The sequence below is a fragment of the Poromitra crassiceps genome (assembly GCF_964638095.1).
Source record: "Poromitra crassiceps genome assembly, chromosome: 2".
Lineage (NCBI taxonomy): Eukaryota > Metazoa > Chordata > Actinopteri > Beryciformes > Melamphaidae > Poromitra > Poromitra crassiceps.
Genome location: NC_139624.1, coordinates 50720365 through 50744051, shown reverse-complemented (window position 1 = coordinate 50744051; position 23687 = coordinate 50720365). Strand labels below are relative to the sequence as shown.

The following is a 23687-nucleotide window of genomic DNA, read 5'->3' as shown; positions in this document are numbered from 1 at the left end:
AGTGAAAGTGAGCTGACCTCTTTGAAGAACCAGGCGATGAGCGAGCCGAGGATGAGCGAGTCGTTGGCCTCGCGGTCGTGGAAGGGCATGCCGATGCTGCAGGTGTCCCACAGGTCGCCCTTCCAGCGGTCCAGGTTCCAGGCCGCCGAGCCGATGTCAAACAGGATCACATAGGGGCTGCCTTCAATCAGCCAGCGGCCAAAATGTACCTGCAACACAACATTGACACATACAACCTTCAGTGAAGAAATAAGTACATTTTATCTCATAGCTACCTGTTTTATTTTATTGGCACTGTCAATTTCCAATATGCGGAATATATACCAATGTACATAGCCGGCTACATGCAAAAGACTAGACCCAAGCAGCTCAAACAGCATAACATTACAGGCCCTTGAATTAATGTTGTACAGTTTAGGACCTAAATAGATAAGATAAGAGTACCAGCTAAACACCTAAACTTTAGGTGTTTAGCTGGTACTCTTATCTAGAGTGGGGGAACACATTGAAAAAAAAAACATCCATCTTAACGAGTTATAGTCTCATATTCAGCCATCAATTCATATTTTTCTTAAACCAAGAGAAAACTTCTGTCAATGAGGTAAGGTAATTCCACTTGCTTAATCTTCTGGAGATGAGTGTCAATATCTTCAAGTCAAAATAAGGCACTCGAGAAAATTACACTTTATTCTACAGTTTCTTTTAACAAGTTCATTTGTATTGGGGAAAGAATGGCAAAAAGTGAAATTATCTATCCCCATTGGCAGAAAATTGTGGTTTTGGTACTCAATAATAATAGACTTATTAAGCTGCTGACCTGTGACCTTTCCTTTACAGGCCAGTGGTTTTCATTTGTGTCATGTGACCCGAGTCTGCATTCCAACCAAACACTGCACCAGCTGATTTAACTGTAGACTGAAGGAAAACTGCACTATGCCATTCTGCTGCAGTGCTGCCCATAACCTATAGGTGGTGCATGTCTACCATTTTGTGGCTGTATTGGATTATTATGTTGCTTCCATCAGTGTACGTACGCCATCTAGTGAGCAATGAGCATTACACAAATGATACACAACCATCACTTTTACCTTTACTGGCCTAGTAAATAAAGGTATTGAGACAGAAGAATGACATTCACTCTCACAAGCTATTCATTATGTTTATTATCATTATCAGTGTGTGTGTCACACACACACACACACACACACACACACACACACACACACACACACACACACACACAGGGATTCCTATCTGGAGCAAACACCAGGGGAGCACAGGGAGAACATGCAAACTCCACACAGAAAGGCCCACAGCGTCCCAGGCGGGAATGGAACCCAGACCTTCTTGCTGTGAGGCGACAGGACTACCACTACGCCACCGTGCCCACACACACTCTTTATCCTCTCTCTGTCTCTCTCTCTCAATCTCTCTCTCTCTCACACACACACACACACACACAGCACACGCACACGCACACACACACCTGACAGCCGTTGTTGATGAGGGCATCCATGGCCTTCCTGATGGCAGGGTTCGGGGGCTCACACCCCTCCACCTGGGTCTTGAAGTTGTGTTCAAAGTACGGCCCCATCATGCAGTAGTTCTCCCCCCATTCATCCACTGTTATCTTGGCTTTGGTCTGGATCACGGTGTAGATGCCTCCGACTGCACACAGAGCAACAGGAGACAGAACATCTGAGCTGAGCTGATACTGTGGAGATGGGTGAAACTGAGCATAGACGTAGAAAATCATCACAATGGATAGAGTTCATTGTGCATGTTGAAATATAAAGAGAGTAATCTCTCTTCAACACTTTTTTATACTTTTAACTTCCTCTGCATTTGACCCATCCTCTACTAGGAACCTTCCTAGAACTAGGAGCAGTGTGCAGCCGCTGTGCAGCCGCAGTGCAGCCGCAGTGCAGCGCCCGGGGACCAACTCCATTTTTTTTGCCAGTGCCTTGGTCAGGGGCACTGACAGGAGTATTAACCCTAACATACATGTCTTTAATGGTGGGAGGATACCGGTGCACCCAGAGAAAGCCCACATGACCACGGGAAGAACATGCAAACTCCACACAGAAAGGACCTGGGAAGGACCGGGGTTCGAACCCCGGACCTTCTTGCTGTGAGGCAACAGTGCTAACCACTGAGCCACCATGCCGTCCGTGTCGTGTTCATTATATCATCACTACGAAACTAAACCCTTTAATTTAAATCCCTTAAATCTCCTTAATTTCTCAATTACATAAACATTAATTATCCAGAGATGTCGAAAGAACTGCCAACAACCAGATGAGGTGTAGGCCATTCGTCAATGGCCTATGCAGAAGAGCCAAGGGCTTAAAGAAGAATTATTTTTTCTTTACAACCTGGATCTTATTTTCAGCTTAGTTTATGTTATACTAGTCACCCAGAACAGAAATGTCTGAAAATGATGCAGTATAGAGCTAGAACGCGTCGCGCAAAAGCCTAGAGCAGAGGCATGTGGTCACCGTGCATTTACGTCCTGTAAATAGATTATTTTCGGCCATGCAGTGGCTCATTGCTGCTTGCTGCTTCATTCATTGAAGTACCCTTTTCTCGACTTCTGTTAATCTGGCTCCTGGGGCCCCCGGTGGCTGAGGATGGAGGCCAGCTCTATTGCAGATTCTTCCTTGTCAGCCTTGTTGTTTTCTAAGCTAGAAAGGCCCGGCGCTCTAGCAAATTTAAGCTTTGTTGTAAAAAACTCCAAACCAGGGGCCTGTACTACAAAGCAAGATTAGTGGTTTAGCGAGGTAACTTCAGGTTTAAACCTGGTTTAGCCATACTACAAAGCAAGTTAACTTCTTACCGACATATATTTCCATAGCAACTTATGCTTCACACTTAACCTGGTCCGCAGCCTTTCTCTTCCTCCTCTCTTCACCACATTTTTGCTGTTGTCTTGTTTGTTTGTTTGTTTGTTTTTCTTTTGCTATTTGAGTAGAGGGGGGGGGCATAGTCTTTTCTTATTTCCTTCTTTTCATGATGCTCAAGGAAAAGAGTATTGCCATACAGTGGCGCGGCAGGTTGAGGTTACATTTATTTTATGTTGGTCTACAGCATAGCCATGTTCTGTGTGTGTGTGTGTGTGTGTGTGTGTGTGTGTGTGTGTGTGTGTGTGTGTGTGTGTGTGTGTGTGTGTGTGTGTGCGTGCGTGTGCGCGCGCTCGGGTGCGTGTGTGTGTGGGGGGGGGGGGGATATGCATGCTCTTGTGGAGCTCAGCTCTGGTCAGCTTTTATATCTTTGTTTTTGTTCTGTTTTGTGCGTGTGTGTGTGTATGTGTGCGCGTGTGTGTGTGTGTACTCCAATTTGCTGCACGGTGTACCTGTAATTCTTTTTTGTCTATAAATGCCTGCTTCTCAGAATAACATCCAGTTGGGGGGTAGGGATATAAAAATAGTAACATGGAATGTCAAGGGGCTAGGTAAGCAAGTCAAAAGAGAGAAGGTGTTTAAGCACCTTAACTCGCTGTCTGCGAATATCATCCTTTTGCAGGAAACTCATGTCATGTCAACGCAACAACATAAGCTGAGGTGCAACTGGGTTTCCCAGGTCTACCAAGCATCATTTTCATCCCACGCTCGCGGTGTTGCCATCCTCTTCAACAAAAACACTCCTTTCCAGCTCACCTCCATCACCTCAGATCCTTTTGGAAGGTACATTTTAATTTCTGGCACTATTGATTCTTTTCCGTTAACTTTACTTAATATTTATGGTCCCAACACAGATGAACCCACCTTTTTCAAAAATGTTTTTGATTTACTTCCTGATGCTAATTACTCGAATATCATAATCGGAGGTGACTTGAACTGCTACCTAGATCCACACTTAGACAGATTATCTTCACGCCCACCCCCACATATTTCATCAGTACAGGTCTTAAACAGTTTGATTAAATCTAGAAATCTGGTTGATGTCTGGAGGATTCACCACCCCACTGACAGGGAATACTCATTCTACTCTCATGTGCACACGTCCTATAGCAGAATAGATTACTTTTTAATAGACTCTCAATTGCTTTCCCACGTCACTGACACCAAATACCATAACAGACTGATTTCTGATCATAGCCCCTTGACATTGTCCCTAAGTCTCTCTCTCCCCAAACAGACTCATTCTTGGCATTTTAATACCTCCCTGCTCGCTGAGGGGAAGTTCATAGAGTATATCACCTCTAAATTGATATGCTTTATGGAATTCAACGATAACGGCGAAGTCTCAGATTCCATACTATGGGAAACACTCAAAGCTGTCATCCGTGGAGACATAATCTCATATGAATCCGCTGCCAGAAAGGAGAGACGGAGTCGATTATTAGAGATTGAGAACACTCTCCCCGCCCTTGAAGCGACATACCAGGTCTCGAAATCATCTGAAGATTATAATAAAATACTGAAGCTAAAATATGAATACAACTGCATCCTGGGTGGTCAAATAAATACTCTCCTCTTCAAGTTGAGACAAAAACAATTTGAATTGGGAGATAAGCCAGAGGGGCTCCTGTCGCGCCAGCTTAAGGGCATTAAAGCCTCCAGGTCAATCCTTACTATTAAATCAAAGAGGGGCACCTTGCTGACGAACCCAAAAGAAATAAATTATCGTTTTAGGGAGTTTTACAGTGAACTCTATTCATCTAAGTATGATGCTGCTCAGTCTGATCTGAATGACTTCTTTGACCCTCTCGAAACACCCAAACTTAGCGATGCCGCCAGAGACGACTTAGATTCTGATTTCACACTGGAAGAAATAACATCTGCTATTAAATCATTCCCATCAGGCAAAGCGCCCGGACCGGATGGCTTTGGCGCTGAATTCTACAAGAAATTCTATGACATTCTTGCCCCACTCCTCCTCAGAATGATATCCAGCTCTAAGAAAGATAATTCCTTACCTAAAACATTGTATGAAGCTAACATCTCCCTTATTTTAAAAAAGGGGAAGGAGGAAGTAGACCCGGCAAGCTACAGACCCATAGCGCTGCAGAACTTTGACAGAAAGATAATCACTAAAACGTTGGCCACCCGGTTAAATAAGCATTTGTCATCTATTATTCACCCCGACCAAACAGGATTCATTCCAAATAGGTTTTCGTTCTTTAACGTCAGACGTCTTCTCAATACTATATATACAGATTATAGTAAGACTAACGGCGCAGCTATTTTATCGCTTGATGCACAGAAGGCATTTGATCAGGTTGAGTGGCCTTATATGTTTGAGTCACTGCGTAGATTTGGGTTCGGCAAATCATTCATATCCTGGGTAAAGCTCATATATGCTAGTCCAACATGCTCAGTAATAACTAATGGCGACAAGTCAACTAGCTTTTCACTACTTCGCTCGGTCCAGCAGGGTTGCCCTCTCTCTCCGGCCCTCTTCGCTGTTGCACTTGAACCCCTAGCCCTAAAAATACGTAGTCACCCAAGCCTTGCCGGGCTGGAGGTTGGTGGGACTGAAACGCGTATCAGTTTGTATGCTGACGATATAATATTATATCTACATAACTCAGAAAAATCGATTCCCCCTCTCCTAGAACTAGTCACCTCCTTTAGTAAACTCTCTGGGTACACAATTAACTGGACAAAGAGTGACTTCATGCCTCTTTCTGATGTTTTCACTCCCGGTTTTCTGGAAAATCTCCCATTCAAACTGGCAAAGGATCACCTTACTTATCTTGGTTTGACCATACCCAGAGATCCGGAACTAATAGTTAAGTTGAATTTTGATGACTTTATTCTAAGACTCAAACAATGTATAGAAAATTGGAAAATTTTGCCTCTGTCTATGATTGGTCGGATAAATTCAATTAAGATGGTCTCACTTCCCCGGTTCCTCTATTTGTGTCAGAACCTCCCCATTTTTCTCACAGTGGCTTTTTTTACAAAACTGGACTCCATAATTATGTCTTACATCTGGAACTATAAGAATCATAGAATTTCAAAAATTCATTTGCAAAAACCCAAGTCTGAAGGAGGCCTGGCCTTACCAGTATTTAGGCACTATTACTGGGCTGCTAATGTTAGAGCTCTAATGTTTTGGCTTCAAGGAACGCCTGGTGATCTGACTTCCGGGGCCCCCCTGTGGTTAAAAATGGAGGCCAGCTCTGTTGGCAACTCCTCACTGTCAGCTATATTGTTTGCTAAGTTAGATAACCCTGGGACCTTAGAAAATCCAAGCTTTGTTGTGAAAAACTCTGTTAGAATCCTAAACCAAATTAGGAATGTTTTGAATTTACCAGATGTTTCTGTTCACATGCCAATTTGTTTCAGTCACTCTTTTCTGCCCCCATGGTCAGACAGAAACTATCATGCCTGGAGTGAGAGGGGTCTAGTTTCCATCAAAGACTTATACATAGATGGCCATTTTGCATCCTTTGATCTACTGAAAAGGAAGTTTGAGCTGTCTGGTACCAACTGGCTCAGATTTCTGCAACTTAGAAATTCTGTTAGATCCAGGATTCACACCTTTGAAGTGCTCCCAAAGGAACATGCTTTCTTTGATGTATTGCTGAGCCCTCCTCACTCCAAATGTCTAATTTCTAGATTTGTATGCCTGTTTGATAATTGCACTACAGCCTCGACTGAGAGGATTAGAGAAGCGTGGCAGGGCGAACTCGGCATTGAGCTGTCTGACATTATATGGGATAGGAGCCTGTCTATGATACAACTCTGTTCAGTTAATAGTAGACACCAACTGATCCAATTTAAAGTCACTCACCGTCTCCACTATTCTAACCATAAGTTGCACAGGATTTATCCATCTGTCTCACCACTGTGTAACAGGTGTCATGTATCCGAGGGCACTTTGTCTCATGCTTTCTGGTTTTGTCCTTTACTGACTGGATTCTGGACCAAGGTATTCAACTGGTATTCTAAGGCCTACAGGATAGCCCTTCAGCCGGAAGCAGAGCTCGCCATCCTAGGCTGCTCGGAGTCCTCTCTGGACTTCCCCATAGCTGTGCAACAAGCTCCGGCACAGGGGACAATTGTTGCCAAGAAACAAATTTTGCAGGAATGGAAGTCCCCCTCTCCACCCTTCTTTCAGCGGTGGCTGGCGGATATGATTTCTGTTATACGGATGGAGAAACTCAGGTTCCTGAGGACCAACTCACTTGGAAAATTTGTTGTTGTTTGGGACCCGTTTCTGGCCTACCTCGATGTGGTCAGGGACGGCGGGTAATTCGCCTGACTGACCTCCCTTGGATCCCCCTATGCAGGATCCTATTCACAAGATTCATTTATTTTTATTTTTCTATCTTTACAACCACAATCACCATGTTGTAGCATTGGAGTGTGTGTGTACGCGCGTGTTTTTGTTGTCTGTTTTTTTTGTTTTGTTTCTGTCGGAGTTTGTTTGTTCTGGTATAAAGGACCAGAAGGGGGAAAAAAATTTAAGAGAAGAGAAATTTGCACCAAACAATCATGTAGTGCATCATGTCTCTGGAGATTGACCTTATTTTTCTTCTCACTTATTTTTTTGGTTTATTCTTTCACCTTCTGTCACTGTCCAGACCAATGTTGTGTCTGAGCTGTCATGCTCTTGTCTTTGTTTGTTATAATCAGAAAAACCAAATAAAAATATTATTTAAAAAAAAAACCTGGTCCGCAGCAGGTTAAGTTGCAAGGATAAGATTAGACCTTAAATACACCGCCCACGAACCAATCGAATCAGCAGTTTGGAAAAATGGCCAACCCCTTTCTGGATGAGTTTCCCATCTAGGAAGGAGCACGAATTGTAATGTTGAATTAATCAAGGATGAATAATTTAATTAAGCCCTACTTAACACTTTGGAATATGTTTTTATATATTCATTTTAGTGCTCTCAAGTAGCCTAGATACTGTACATTGTTTGACCCTGCTGATCGATTGCAGCTGAATAGTGAGTGGAGAAATATCACTAAACCGGCATAAAAAGGTTACATAAATGTCTCCAAAGCGCACGGTGCCGTGTGCGCAATGGAGCTGAGACTCACGTTGGGTTGGAATTGAAATGGTCATAGCCTACATGCTAGAATAGCCTACTACATCTAAGCAATTTAATATGGGATCACCTGCACATATCATCATCATGATGATTAATCATCTTAATCATATTAAGATGATTCATATCTAGGCTACTCCTGCATTTTGCAGCTGCAACTGTGTTGCTTTTGGCCTGTATGATGTGATTGAACTTCATATTTCCAGCATCATTATATGAAATATGGAGATATGCGACTCTGCTGACAATAGCCTATATATGTGACCACAAAATAGGCAATTTTTTATAAATGAAATCTATGCCCGCACGTACCGTGTCGATTCAGTTCAGAAGCATTTTTTAATTTTATTATCATTCTTTTTTTTATTGATTAGCCTATAGGAATTATTCAATCAAATAATAATGATCTCATGATGTGTTTAGTCGCACAGTGCGACTAAACACATCATGAGATCATTATTATTCATTGAGCCTAAATGGTCTATACATACGGATTTTGGACTGAGATACTGTAGATTACACATTGCTTCCACAAAAGACTGTAGATAGAGAGCTGTAGATAGCCTACGAAACCGCTCTTCAAAGAAATTACTGGTGTGGATAAAAGTGGTCACTTTAGACAGTCATTCGGGAACAGTAATAATATCCAACGCAGATTTGTATTTGCGGTTTTATTCAATGAGGAAATAGGCGTGTCTGGCGCTGTCAGAGTTGGAGCAGTCCATATTGCACTGTGATTGGCAGTTGTTAAAAACCACGCCTCTTTTGCGGGCACGAGCTCCAGTGCCCGGGCATTTTCATGTGCACGAGCTGTCAGCTTGATTAGAGAAACCTGGTTCGCGTTAACGAGTGGCAATCGACGTTCGTAGTACAAGTTAACTACAATCAAGCTGATCTGGTTTAGACAAACCAGATCAAGGGACAGATCCTGGATCTTCTTATCCAACATTCGTAGCACAGGCCCCAGGTTAGGAGAGTTGTGAATATACCTGATGTCTCTGTTCATACGCCAATTTGTTTTAATCACAGTTTTTTGTCCTCACGGTTAGACAGAAACTGCCATGCCTGGAGTGAGAAGGGGCTGGTTTCCTTCAGAGACCTATACATAGACGGCCATTTTGCATCCTTTGATCTTCTGAGGAGAAATTTGTATTTCCCAACACACATTGGCTTACATACCTACAAGTTAGAGCTCATGTTCGATCCAAGATTCATGACTTTGAAGTAATCCCAAATGAACATGCCTTTTTTATGTTTTGTTAAGCCCCCCACTCCAGGCAGTGGCACCGGAACGAGTTTGCAATTAGGGGGACAAAAGCTTACGGGCGCTGGCAAAAAAGAGGAATATCTCATTTTAAATTAACATTAGGATTATACTGTAGTGATGTCATTATTCAGTATTTTCTCCTTTTCTCACTCACTAGGTAAGTAAGTAAGTAAGTAAGTAATCTTTATTTGTATAGCACTTCTCAAAACAAAGTTACAAAGTGCTTCACACAACAAGATAAGAGATTATACATACTGAGGAATATAAAATAAATACCCCATAATAAAACCAAAAGAAACAATCAAATAATGCTGATAAAATAATCTAATTAAAACGACAGTAAAACAATGAGAATATGCAGATAAAAACAAATAAAAAGCAAAGAAATAGCATAATTAAGAGAAAGCTTGCCTGTAAAAATACGTTTTAAGAAGAGATTTAAAAGAAACTACGGAGTTTGCTAGCCTAATAGCCTCGGGAAGGGAGTTCCACAGTTGCGGAGCGCGAACCGCAAATGCCCGGTCTCCTTTTGAGACAAGGCGGGCTTTAGGAACTTTTAAAAAGGTTTGGCCGGAGGAGCGCAGGCAGCGGCTAGGCTCATATGGAGCTAATAAGTTTAAAATATAAGTGGGAGCAAAGCCATGTATGGCTTTAAACGTGATCAATAAAATCTTAAAATCACACCTAAATTTAACAGGAAGCCAATGAAGGGAGGCAAGGATGGGAGTGATGTGGTCATGTCTCTTTGTGTTTGTTAGGAGTCTAGCAGCTGCATTCTGTACGAGCTGGAGACGGGAGATGGATTTATGGCTGAGTCCTGAATAGAGAGAATTACAGTAGTCCAGTCTGGATGAAATGAAAGCGTGGATTACTTTTTCTAGGTCCGTTTGAGAGAGGAAGGTTTTAATTTTAGTTATGTTTCGGAGCTGTAGAAAGCAGGATTGGACTACCTTGGAGATTTGTTTATCAAAACCTAGATCAGAGTCAAAAGTCACCCCCAAGTTGCGCGTAGACTCTTTGATGTTTGTGGATAAGCTGCCTAGGTTATTATGCCATATAGACGTCCGGTTTGAGGAGCCAAAGAAGATTACCTCCGTTTTGGACTCATTAAGTCTGAGGAAATTTTGAGACATCCAGGACTTCACATCAGAGATGCAGGCCATAACACGAACAAGGTTGTCGGATTGTTCGCTTCGAAGTGGCATATATAACTGCGTGTCGTCCGCATAGCAGTGGAAATTAACATTATGCTTACGGAAGATCTGTCCCAGAGCAAGCATATAAATACAAAATAATAAAGGACCCAGGATCGAGCCTTGTGGTACCCCACATGAGAGGGGGGCAGAAGATGACGATACTTCCCCCATAACAACGGAGAAGGACCTATCAGATAAGTAGGAGCGAAACCAGGCAAGGGAACAGCCTGTAATGCCGACAAGATTTTCCAGGCGTTCTAACAGGATGCTATGGTCGATTGTATCAAAAGCAGAACTCAAGTCAAGCAAAATTAAGATTGAACAAGCCCCTGAGTCCGCTGCAAGCAATAGATCATTAGAGACCTTAATGAGGGCTGTTTCCGTGCTGTGTTGGGCACGGAATCCTGATTGGAATTCCTCAAATATGTTGTTATTGTTCATGAACGACACTAATTGTGTGGCAACAGCCTTTTCTAGAATCTTAGATAAAAATGGTAAGTTAGAGATTGGTCTAAAATTGTTAAGAATTAAAGGGTCAAGTGTAGGTTTCTTTAGGAGAGGTCGGACAATTGCGTGTTTAAAACTAGAGGGGAAACATCCAGTGGATAATGAAGAGTTTATAATAGACAGGATGTGTCGGCCAACTAATGGAAAAGTCTCCTTGAGGAATCTAGTGGGAAGGACATCTAGTTGACAGGACGATGAACTTAATTTAGACACTATCTCCTCTAGATTTTGCATCGAAATTTCCTCAAAATTGCACAACCTAGCTAAAGATTCAGAGTAGGAAGGTGCAGAGACAGCGCATGGGTTTTTGGCTTCCTGAGCAATCTGGAGCCTGATGTCATCAATTTTGCTCATGAAATGTTGGAGAAATTCTTCACATTTCTCAGCAGAAGCCTCCATGTGCTGGGTGGGAGGAGGATTGATTACAGTGTTGATGGTTTGGAATAGAATTCTAGGGTTATGACGGTTGCTTAAAATTAGATTCGAAAAATAGGAGTACCTAGCTTCTTTAACTGCCTCCTGATAGGCCAGCATCAGGTTTTTAAGGGTGCCAAGGGATACCTGGAGTTGATCTTTTTTCCATTTTCTCTCTGCTCTCCTACATTGTCTCTTTAGTTCCCTTGTATGGTCATTTAGCCATGGCAACACATTGGGATTAACACGTTTTGTCTTAAAGGGGGCAATGCAGTCAAGGATAGTTGAACAAGTTTTGTTAAAGTCAACTACGAGATCGTTAACAGAGACCCCGATCTGACTATAAGCATTTGTGGCAGAAGCAGTAAACATTTGTGAAAACCTGCTAGCTGAGTTGGAGTTTAAGGAACGAGAGTAGATGCGGGTAGGAGGCCTGGGGGCAGGAACTGGAAGCAGAGTATTAAAAATCACAGCCTTATGATCCGAGACATTAAAATCTAGCATTTTGAGATCATTTAAAGAGACACCATGGGAAAGCACAAGGTCGAGAGTATGACCCTTGCTATGAGTAGGGCTATTAATAAGCTGAACAAAATTAAATGATTCGAACAGGCTAATAAAATCAGCAGCGAAGCTAGACAGGGAAGGACAGCAGACATGTATATTAAAATCCCCGAGGATCAACACTCTATCATATTTGGTCATAATAAAGGAAAGAAGCTCAGAAAATTCATGGATAAAATCAGTGTTTCCTTTAGGAGGTCTATAAATTAAGATACACAGGATAGGGAGCTGGCCATTTAGCAGGAAACCCAGGGATTCAAACGATGAACAGCTACTTAGAGAGACTGGGGAACATTTAAAATTGTTGTTGTAAATGACAGCAACCCCGCCTCCACGTCCTGATAGTCTGGGTTGATTTAGAGAGGAATAGTTTGGGGGGGAGGCCTCAGTTAGAGGGGCATAGTATCCAGGGCTTAACCAGGACTCCGTAATAAAAAATATGTCAATATTATTTGACATAATGAAATCTTGGCATAGAAAAGATTTGTTTACAATGGACCTCACGTTAAGTAAGCTGAACACAGCAGAGATTTTAGGTTCAGATTCAATAGGAGATGAATGTAGTTGGTCAGATGGGATAGCAGGCTTTATAGTGATATTACTTGGAATAGGAACTAAATATGCTCTTTCTGCACGTTTTAGATGGTAGCCAGTGACAGACCTAGGAGCATGGTGGATTGGGTGAGACTGGTTAACACTAATACGGACGGGGATATGCGAAAGTAATTGGTGTATAGTATTTACAGCAGGACCCTCTGTGACGAGAGTATGAGAATCTATTATAGAGATGTCATTAATGGGGTCGAGCTGTGGTGACTGTCAGAGGGAGAGAGGGTCAGGGCCAACACTAAAAGACAGAAAGTTGATAAAGTTGTCTATTAATGTTTTGGTGCCCAGTCCAGTTAGATGTAATCCATCGGGTCTAAACAGTGCGCCCTGGGACCAAAAAGCATCAAAGTGATTAACGAAAGTAAAGCCTGTTGCTAGGCAGAAAGTCAGCAACCATTGATGTAGACTGAAAAGACGGCTAAATCGTTCGGATGAGTTAGATAGTGTTGGGAGCGGACCAGATAGATAGCAGACTTTGCCCAGGCTCTCTATAGTCACTGCCAGAGTTTCCAGATCTCTCTGGAGCTTGAACGACTCCCTGTCCATTACGTCATTTGTTCCTGCGTGCACTATGACCTTTCGGACAGACGGGTGCACATCAATCAACGCCGGTGCGAGTTCGATAAAGTCCTTGACTTTTCCACCAGCGAGACAGTAGGTTATGGCACCGGGAAGTTCGACATATCTAACAATGGAGTCACCTAGGATTAACACTTCAGGATTTTTGTAATGATGAGAGGCACCATACACAGAGAGCTTGGGTGAGAGCCGAAGATTAGCAGGCACTGCATTAGCGACATTAGCATTATTAGCCATTGCTACGTGCTCAGGCCGCTCTGTGGAGAGGGGGGCGTTTCTGACCAGACTTGTGGCACCGTCAGGTACGACAGATGACCGGCGACGTTTACCGAGCGGAGCGCCCTGGGAGTTTGGCGAGACAGGAGGGGCACGCCTTTTAGACGATATGGAGGAAGAAGTGGCCACGTTAGCTGCCTGGGGAATAGGAGAGGAGACGTCAATACGCGCATTGGGGCTAGTAGGTTGACGGATATGTCTGGTGGCTTGGACTGTTCTGCGTGCAGGAGGAGGAGGAGGAGGAGAGGGGGGGGGCGGAGTGGATGGAGAGTCAGCCAGAGGAGCGAAAGAGTTGGAAAGAGGAATCCCATCATCTTCACTGCTGGATGGGTCGAAAAAGGGGAGAGAAACCCTGCGCCCCCTTACTACAGAGGCCCAGGACTGGCATTGAGACGTGGATGGGATAGGGGGGACAGGAGCAGCCGCTGTATCGGAGCCGGAGCCAGACGGGCGCTGGCCATCCACCGGTTCGAGGCACGAAAGCCGGGAGAACAGTTGCGTCTGGCGCTGGAGGAGATCCTCGATGAGCCGCTCTATGGACCTCAATTCGCTGTGAAGCTCGGCCACCTCCGGCAATGGGGTCATCACAGCTGAAAACAGATGGAATACCACAGCCAGCAAACGGGAAACACCACAGGGACCTTATGGGACTATCGGCCACGGATTTGGAGCGGAGCCGGAGTGAGACTTACACGCTCGGGCTCCAAGAGGAGCCCGCTGCGGTGAGGAAACAGCTGAATGAGGAGACCAGGAAGACGGGACGAAAACTTACCACGGAGGGCCCAGGAAAGGGCCCGCTGCGGTGGAACGGCACTGGTAAGTTTGTCTGTCTGGGTAGATTTCCTACTGGGATGATGTCCAGGGATAGATGGTAGGATATCGGTAAAATAGAATCCTATTACCGAGCTAGGTGCCAGGGGTAAAAATACAAGCCCGGAAGTAGCATTAGCCTAGCATGCTAGCTAGTCGGCGTTAAAAACAACATAAAAATGGATCAAATCGTCTGATCGTTAAAAAGTGTAAGCCCTAAGTATACTAAAACAAGCGACTGTCGTGTATAGTATAAGATTATAGCTAGAACTCAGATAAAAAGCCAAAGTTAGGACAGAGCTTTTTCAGCAACCGACAGGTAGGAGTGTCAAAAGTGCACATAACACAAGTCGTCCACGCACGCACTATTTTTATGAAACGAAAGGAGATTTGTGTGTGTGTGTGTCCTAAAAAATGTGTAGAGAGGACTCTGCTCTCCCTTTAGGTCGTTTTACAATTACACTACAACAGACAGCAACACAGGCAGAAACACTGAACTTATTATTATTATTATTATTATTATTATTATTATTATTATTATTATTATTATTATTATTATTATTATTATTATTATTATCACTTTGAAACACAGTGCAAAACTTGTCATCTCAACACAAAAATCTGTCTGTCTCTCAGGTGTACTAATCCCACAACGATCACGGCTTTAACAAGCATCACAGGCTGTGTAAACAGTGTAAATTGGGCTCTCTGTAACTTGATCCCCGGGTCTGTCCCCGGGTTTGTCTCTCAGGTGTAATAATCCCACAATGATCACAGCTTTAACAAGCATCACAGGCTGTGTAAACAGTGTAAAGTGGGCTCTAAGCGTCATGCCCATTATAACTGGGGGGGCAATTGCCCCCTCAGATTTTTGAGGGGGAAAAAATTAGTATTAAAAAAAAAAATCTTAGGGGGACCACATTTTTAGGGGGACAAAATGTCCCCATGTCCCCCTGCTTCCGGCGCCCGTGACTCCAGGCATCTTATTTCTAGATTTGTGTGTGTATTTGATGGCTGCACCAGAGCCCCCACTGAGAGGATAAGAGAGGCGTGGCAGGAGGAACTTGGTGTTGATTTATCAGAAATTATATGGGACAGGAGTTTATCTGTGGTCCAACTCTGCTCAATCAACAGCAGCTGATCCAATTTAAAGTTACTCACCGTCTTCATTATTCGAAGTCTAAGTTGCACAAGATCTACCCCTTGGTCTTATCACTTTGTAATAGGTGTCAAGTGTTAGAGGGTACATTGTCCCATGCCTTTTGGTTTTGCCCTTTATTGGCCCCTATTCTCCCACAGGCCTTCGGCGCTAAAACGGGCCTTAAACGCAAAAAAACGTGCCTTGCGCCTGTTTTGGGAAGATATCAATATGGCTTTACGCTGCCAAATGCGCTTTAGGCCGAATGGGCGTGGCGCAGTCCCAGAATGGGCGTGTCGGCCTTAAATCTCGGCGTAATGATATCTTCCCACCTGGCGTAAATTTAGCGCTTTGCGCTTTTGAAAACCAGGCCTATTCAGTGCGCCAGTTGCAAGGAGCGCTCTTCTGCCTCTCCCCTGTCACCCTTCTCTGTCTCTCTCTGAAACCAGGCCTATTCAGTGCGCCAGTGCTCTTGGCCTGCATTTATATAAATGATATAAATATATAAATTCTGCCTCTCCCCTGTCACCCTTCTCTGTCTCTCTCTGAAACCAGGCCTATTCAGTGCGCCAGTGCTCTTCTGCCTCTTCTCTGTCACCCTTCTCTCTCTCTCTCTGACTCCCTCGCTTAGACAGACACAACACACTTCCCATCGGAAAAATAAGTTGTAAGTTGCCTGGCATGTCCCAGCATGCATTGTGCTTCTCCATTTCGCTACTAAATAGCAACCAAATGAGCCGAAATAGATATAAAAGGTTGATCTAAATTAATGTGTAATGGTAACACAACCTGCAATTGTCGAACATTTCAATATTGGACCAAATGAAACATCGGAATGAATACACCACCCTATGTGAAACATATATGTCCTCCTGGCCCTATATATATCCCTTATGGATTTAACGTGATTTAGATAAGTGACAGCGGAACGCGCTGTGGAACGCGCTTCTACTGTCATGTGCTATATTGTGATGTCCGCTCCAATAACTTGGCCCTACATCACATTTAGTTTTACAATAAAAACACATTTATGCAATGACTTTACATAATGTAGGGTATATTTATGTGCATCATCCTTCCTGCAGCAGGCGAGAGAAAATTATATCTTTCTGGACAAACTTTCACCAATCTAATAGGCTATATTTTTCTAGCTGATGCATTTAGAACATTCTTTTCACTTTGATCTTGCTATAGTGTAGGGTATTTACATGCTTGCAGTATTTAAACTGCAGTTAGATTGTTTGAGAAGCATCATATAATATGGAATAATAGCCGATATATGGAGACAGACAGACGGGATGAAGGGAGGGGGGGGGGGGGAAGCAGAGGCTTGGGTTTGTCTGGTTTTACTGGACCACTGGAATTGGAGCTTAAAAGGCAAGCGTGCGATTCGTTTATTGCACTTATCCAATGAACTGACGGTGCATAATTTTACGCTTAAAAGGCGTGGTTGTAATGCGTTAGGCTGAGTGGAGCGCCAGCACCAAGATATCAAGTGCGCTGGTCCACGCCCACTGATCAGCGCTGCGCCAGGCGCTCGGCCTAGAAACTACGCCGATGCAACGATAGGGGCCATTATCTACATTTTGGTCCAAAATATTTGATTGGTACTCCAAGGCCTATAAAGTAACCCTTCGGCTGGAGGCAGAACTTGCCATCTTCGGCTGCTCTGAATCTTCTCTGCTCCTTCCTACTGCTGTGCAGCAGTCTCTGACGCAGGGGATGACCGTCGCCAAGAGACTCATCGTAAGGGAGTGGAGGTCCCCCTCCCCACCTTCGTTTCAGCTATGGCTGTCGGACATGGTTTCAGTTATACGTATGGAGAGACTCAGGTTCCTGAGGACCAATTCACTTAGGAAGTTTTCTACCATCTGGCACCCATTTATGGCCTACTTGGACGAGGTTAGGGGCAACAGGTAACTCACCCAACTGATCTCTCGTTGACTCCTCCTTACACTGGATTCTATATATCGTCTCTTAGAAGCACATAAGCACCTTATGCGACTGGTAGCACCTCACTATGTTGTAATGTTGATATGTGTATGCAGGCCCGCCGCACCCCATTACGCAGAGTACGCAGACTGCGTAGGGCATCATGTGACTGAGGGCACCAAAAAAAAAAAAAAAAATTTTTTTTTTTTTTTTTGGTGCCCTCAGTCAGGCCACTCACTGAACAGCAGGCCAGGCGCCGCCTATTGGTTTACTAGTGGTTTTATTACTTTATTCAGGGTTAAAGTGGGTGCATCTCATTGTAAAATTGGACTCGGCCCAAATTGGGCTTCAAACGGCCCAAATTGGGCTTCAAACGGCCCAAATCTGGCTTCAACCGGCCCAAATCTGGCTTCAAACAACCCAAATTGGGCTTCAAATGGCCCAAATCTGGCTTCAAACGGCCCAAATTGGGCTTCAAGCAGCCCAAATTTTTTTGCCGCCGCCCTTCGGACGCCGGCACGCACATCGGCCCGTATCGGCCTGGCCTGCTTGGTATCTAATGCCCGGCTTGAATTATGATCCCAGTCCGTCCCTGCTTGCATGTACAGTTTAACAATCGCTTGTTTGCTGACATGTACAGTAATTCTAACAGTTGTTTGGTTGCCACATGTAATGTAATGTGAGATACACTAGTATCGTTCATAATGAATGATTATGCAGTCTTTCGTTTGACAGTTATTGAAAGTTTTGCGGGGGGGGCACCACAAAACAATTACGCTTAGGGCACCCAAATGGCCAGCAGCGGCCCTGTGTGTATGCTTTTTCTTTCTTTTCCTTTCCTGTGACTGAGCTTGTTTGTCTTTGTTTTTGTTGTTTTGTTCTTGTGTGTCTTTATTGCATATAAAAAAATGAAAAATAAAATATAAAAAAAGTACCATTTTCTCCTCCAACGTGCATCAATAGGTTATTTACTTTTGTTTAAATGACATTATTTTTGAAAGTTTTAACCGGAAGTTTCCATTTTGTTTTGGCTGACCTGACGCTGGGCAGCCGTGTGAGAAAACTGCTCAGGGAGGAAGGAGGGAGGGGGAAGAGAGCAACTGAACCACTTGAGCCCCCCACTCATGATCCATGGTAAAACAGCTCTGCGCCCGCTGTCTCGTTGTTTTCCTATGGGGGGACGCGGTGCCTCCCAACTATGCAGCAGCGCTACCCTTCCCTTGGCGTCGCGCACCACTCAAATTTGCCCCTTTGCGCTGCGCTCAAAGTTCAAATTGTTCAAACTTTGACCTACTTACTGCTGACCTTTCTCAGCTCTACCTCACGGTGAGAGAAGAGAAGATGGCTTATCATGTGGAGGCAGCTTTAGTGCGGGGGAGCAGCTGAATGTGTTGCGATCTAAGGGCCCTATCTTTGCAATCGGCGTAGAAACTGCGTTTAAGGCCTGGCGCAGCGCAGATTAGTGGGTGTGGACCAGCGCACTCGATATCTTGGTGTCGGCGCTACACGCGGCCTCAACCATTATAACCACGCCTTTTAAGCATAAAATTATGCACCATCAGCTCATTGGTGAAGTGCAGTAAAGAGTCACAAGCTTGCCTTTTAAGCTTGAATTCCAGGAGAAATCCGGTAAAACCAGACAAACCCAAGCGCTCTGCTCCCCCCCCCTCCCTTCATCCCGTCTGTCTGTCTCCATATATAGGCTATTATTCCATATTATTATGCTTATCAAACCAATCTAACTGCAGTTTAAATACTGCAAGCATGTAAATACGCTACACTATAGCAAGATCAAAGTGAAAAGAATGTTCTAAACGCATCAGCTAGAAAAATATAGCCTATCCCTATATGATGAGATTAATTAGATTGGTGAAAGTTTGTCCAGAAAGATATCGTTTTCTCTCCCCTGCTGCAGGTAGGATGATGCACATACATACAGTATACCCTACATTATGTAAAGTCATTGCATAAATGTGTTTTTATTGTAAAACTAAATGTGAAGTAGGGCCAAGTTATTGGAGCTGACATCACAGTATAACACATGACAGTAGAAGCGCGTTACGCTGTCACTTATCTAAATCACATTAAATCGACGAGGGATACATATAGGCGCAGGATGACATATATGTTTCACATAGGGTGGTGTTTTCATTTCGATGTTTTATTTGGTCCAATATTGAAATTGCAGGTTGTGTTACCATTACACATTATTTAAATCTACCTTTATATCTATTTCGGCTCATTTGGTTGCTATTTAGTAGCGAAATGGAGTAGCACAATGCATGCTGGGACATTTCACAGGCAGTGAACTTACAACTTCTTTTTCCTATGGGACGTGTGTTGAAACGCGAGAAAGAATGCGCCCATAGGGGGCGCTAGTACGGCAATGTTTTAGATGTTAAATCATTGCACCAATCGCCTTCAAACTTGGGGAGTGAGCTTAGGGGGACCTGTGGAGTGCAGTGACGAATTTCTAGTCATAGCGCCACCTACTGGCAACACAAAAAGCAGTTTATATTGAAAACCGTTGATCTGATCGACTTCAAACTTGGCGGCTGCGCTGCTGGTGCCCCGACAGAGTCTGAATTCCACACAATTCGGACATGTGCAGAGTCGTAGCACCACCTACTGGCAACACAAAAAATGGTTTATCTAGAGAGCCGTCCGATCGACTACAAACTTGGCGGGTGCGCTGCTGGGGACCCAAGAAAGTGCAGTGTCAAACTGCATGCAATTCGACCAATCAGAACATGGCTTTCATGTATCTCGGGAACCGTTCTTCCGATCTACTTCAAACTTGGCAGTGAGCTGCTAGGGACCCGAGTGCAGTGCCGAATTTCAGAATGAGTTTGGTCATGCCCCCCCAAAAAAAGTGTGCCATGGCATGGTGCATCGTCTCCAGTGTCTCCACTCTAGAAATGAGCAATTTATAGTAGAGGTAATTGTGACTTGGATAGTATTTTAGAGGTAGCCTATAATAGTGAACAATATATAAATCTAACTTCCAAAGTTTGGGAATATCAGTTTTCACATGTACATGAAAATAGTTGGGAGAAATCACGATCATGGTTTAGACACACAGCAATCAGACATGATAAAGAAAAGGGTGTGGTTGACAGTTGGAGCCACATGAATAAAGCAATAATAAACAGTTATTGCAATTTTCTTTTCCTGATTTTCCACGAGATCAAACTGTCAAAACATGAACAGCACACGGGTCACATAATTGGAGAGCAGGAGCATGCTACTCCTTCACCTACTCCCTCTAAAATGCATTTATCTAGAAAAATAATTTGTATTTTACTTAGCTTCACTCTTTTCTCTATGCCTGAAACAGTGCCATGCAGCCTGCTAATGTGGAGTGTTCTGACCCTGAGTTGAACTTTATTCATTGCTAAACTCTTGCTTGTTTATCTGCTTTTGAATTGTATTTTTGAAAGAACATGAGACCAAAGTGATAGCTGCTCTATTCCATCCAGCCACTTATCTGTGGCTTAATATTTAACTCTTCAGATGGCATCACACTGTCCTCACTTTCACTCTATTTCAATATTTGCTCTTTTAGGGGGAAAGAATCACAGTTTTACACAAAAATTACCAATATAGCCTAACCATCCAGTGTTTGTTTTTGTCAAACTTTCAGTGTTCATTTATAATGTCACATGGAACGCAGTTTTTTCCCCTCCATATTTTTAATACGATGCGGTATATAGAATGTTTTACTATTGTTATTATGCAATTGCTCAGAGTAAACATGCAGGGTTGGCTCTGGTCAACAGCCAGACCCTGAACTCATTCAGAGTCGTTCCACATCATTACGGCTGATCCTGATCGAGATACAAATGCAGTGAGCAAGCTGTGTGTGGAAATAGCTAGAAAAATAAAGATATTTGCATGGTCAAAAATTAAGTAATAATTAGCAGTAGTGATCATTTTAAGGGCCCAGCTGCACATCCTCATCTATATGGAAGCGTCAGTGATTGGAACATGTATTACCTTCAATAGTTATTATAGTGTCACTGTCATTGTATTATCATGAATATTCTGCTCTATTCTTGTCTATATACTATTTTCTACTGCTGCAACGACCTAACTTTTGTTAAAGAATAATCTCTCTGTGATACGGTTTTGTCTTGGAATCAAACACCAACCCTAACCCAGTTGACTGAAGCATCAACACACAAGAGAGAAATCTAAAGCCCTTTTCCCACATGCGCTTTGTACCGCAAAATGACCGGTACGTGGTAGAGAAAACCAATAGCTTTTAGACTGACCTTTGTTGGTGACCTCCCAGGCCACCTCGAACAGCAGAAGGTCATCCACAGGCAGCTCGTCCTCCTCCCACTGGGGCAGCACGCCGCTCAGTGACGTCATGGACAGGGAACGGGACAGCGGCATCTTGAGACGTCTGGAGGGGGGGGGGGGGGGGGGGGTCTGACACAGCCTGTAGGCAACCTGGAGCTCTGACCGCCCACCGAGCCTTCACAGAGGCAGAAAAAAGGGATCGGAGAGAGGGGCAATGACTTCCGGGGGAAGTTTGCGTTCACCAGACTGAAGTCCACAGATGTCAAGGTGAAAGTTTTGGCAGAGTCAGAAAAACATATTGATCAACTGAACTGACATTGTTGCAAAATTTCAAATGAACACAGGTCTGTCTATTTAGCAGGACAAGAGGAAGCATTCCCTCATGGAAAGTGTAAGGAATTTAGATAGAAATATGGATTTTTGATATCGCTATTGATTCAATAAGTTGATATCAAACATCCTCAGGGCACCACCACGTTGATAAGTAAATTTTATATTACCACTGCCGTAGGTCACAGTGAAATCAGAATCAGTTCTAAAGGAAGGGAGATCTTTAATCGACTGATATTATTATAACAAGCAATGAACACGTTTTAACTTCAAAACAGAATGCGTTTATTTAATCCACCAAATAGTAAAATCACAGTATTATGCATAACACCTTGTTCGATTGAGGTAAGAAAGGAGGAGAAAAGTGAAAAGGAAGGGAATAATATATTCAAAGAAAGCCTAGTTTAAACCTAACCTAATTAAATACATATTCTAATTCAATAGGTGAGTATTCTAAGTTACTCTATCTTCACAGCACTCTCACAATAAGCAGAAAGACGTGTGGTCACTTTGCCTGACGTGGGGAGGCTGAACAAGCCGGCAGACTCCTCTCTCTGGCCTGGTGCGGCCTGGGTTGTCATGGCGACGACGGGCGGCATGTCTGCTCTTGGACAGGCAGACGAGGGGGTCCCAGAGGCCGGCTGGCTGTTGGTTCAATTGTCTTTTAATGATCCTCTTGGTTAGAGGATCTCATCCCGTTGAAAAGGGATAATCAAAAATTATTTAAGCTTCACCTATCAAAAATAAAGCAACAAAAGTTATTTAGTCTCACTATATTTAGTTCGATGAGAGCCAGGTTTTCCTTGAAATCTGTTTCCACTCTTGGAAAACTATATCGTCTGGAACTGAAAAGCCATCCTTAAGAGTCAGCGTGCCTATTTGTGGGAAGACGGCAGGCTCAGTACAGCGGTCTGGAGTGGCTGTCCTTCCTCGATAGGGCCACGTGACACTCTTTGTTGGTGGCAGAATTATATGAGACAATCACCATTTGGTTTGGTGAAAGCTGCAATGGCCTTCAAAAGCATGGCATCTTTTGAGGCCTAAAAGTATAGGACTACATCTTGAATGCAGAGGGCTCTGCCTGTTCTAAAAAGTCCTTGTTGTTGTGCCAAAGTTCTTCTTTTGTCTGCCCAAATCTGTTAGAGAGCAGCCAGCCACAGTTTTTCCAAGGGCACGCCCCTTGCAACATGGCTCTGCCTTTTATTGCATTGAGATAAGGGTATAGTTCTAGAACTCAACTAAACTATGCACTTCTTTTACAAGCTTATTATTTCTTGACATCACTCTTGGTGTGAGAGAACAAAATATAGATGGAAAAGATAAAGGTAAATAGACTAGATAGATAGCAAAATAGATATAGACAAGCATTGGTCTTGTTACACAGTCATGGAGTCAGGCTGGCCGAGAGATTTATGGCCATGTTTTACAGGGACAAACATAAGACTTATCACATGCTTAAAACATCTCATCAAATGACTTCATGGCCATGACACTTTCATAATTACAACACACACATTATTCTGATTATTTTAAGACCAAACATGGATGATGTATCCTTATATTAAGGAATAAACCAAAATATTTCCTGGGACAATATATCTTTACTGAATCTTGTATACGTGTACGTAACAAAACCATATCTTAATGTCACACACACATTAACACACTATACATTCCTACTTATTAAGTACGTAATACTAATTAACTTGATTAAGTCTCACATCTTGAGAATAGTCAGTTCCTCTTAGCGCCATA

At 43.3% G+C, this 23687-nt stretch overlaps 1 protein-coding gene across 1 annotated transcript in view; it reads right to left on the bottom strand.

The window, feature by feature from the left end:
* The window catches only part of gys2 (glycogen synthase 2), a gene marked incomplete at both ends in the record, with an annotated part of 71017 nt that extends 49322 nt beyond the window's left edge, over window positions 1-21695 (bottom strand). Inside the window, 3 exons of the mRNA XM_083655564.1 lie at window positions 18-209; window positions 1487-1668; window positions 21572-21695. Of these exons, the coding sequence (XP_083511690.1) occupies window positions 18-209; window positions 1487-1668; window positions 21572-21695 (498 nt within the window). The remainder of the gene's footprint in view (window positions 1-17; window positions 210-1486; window positions 1669-21571) is intronic.
* Window positions 21696-23687: the final 1992 nt, after the last annotated feature.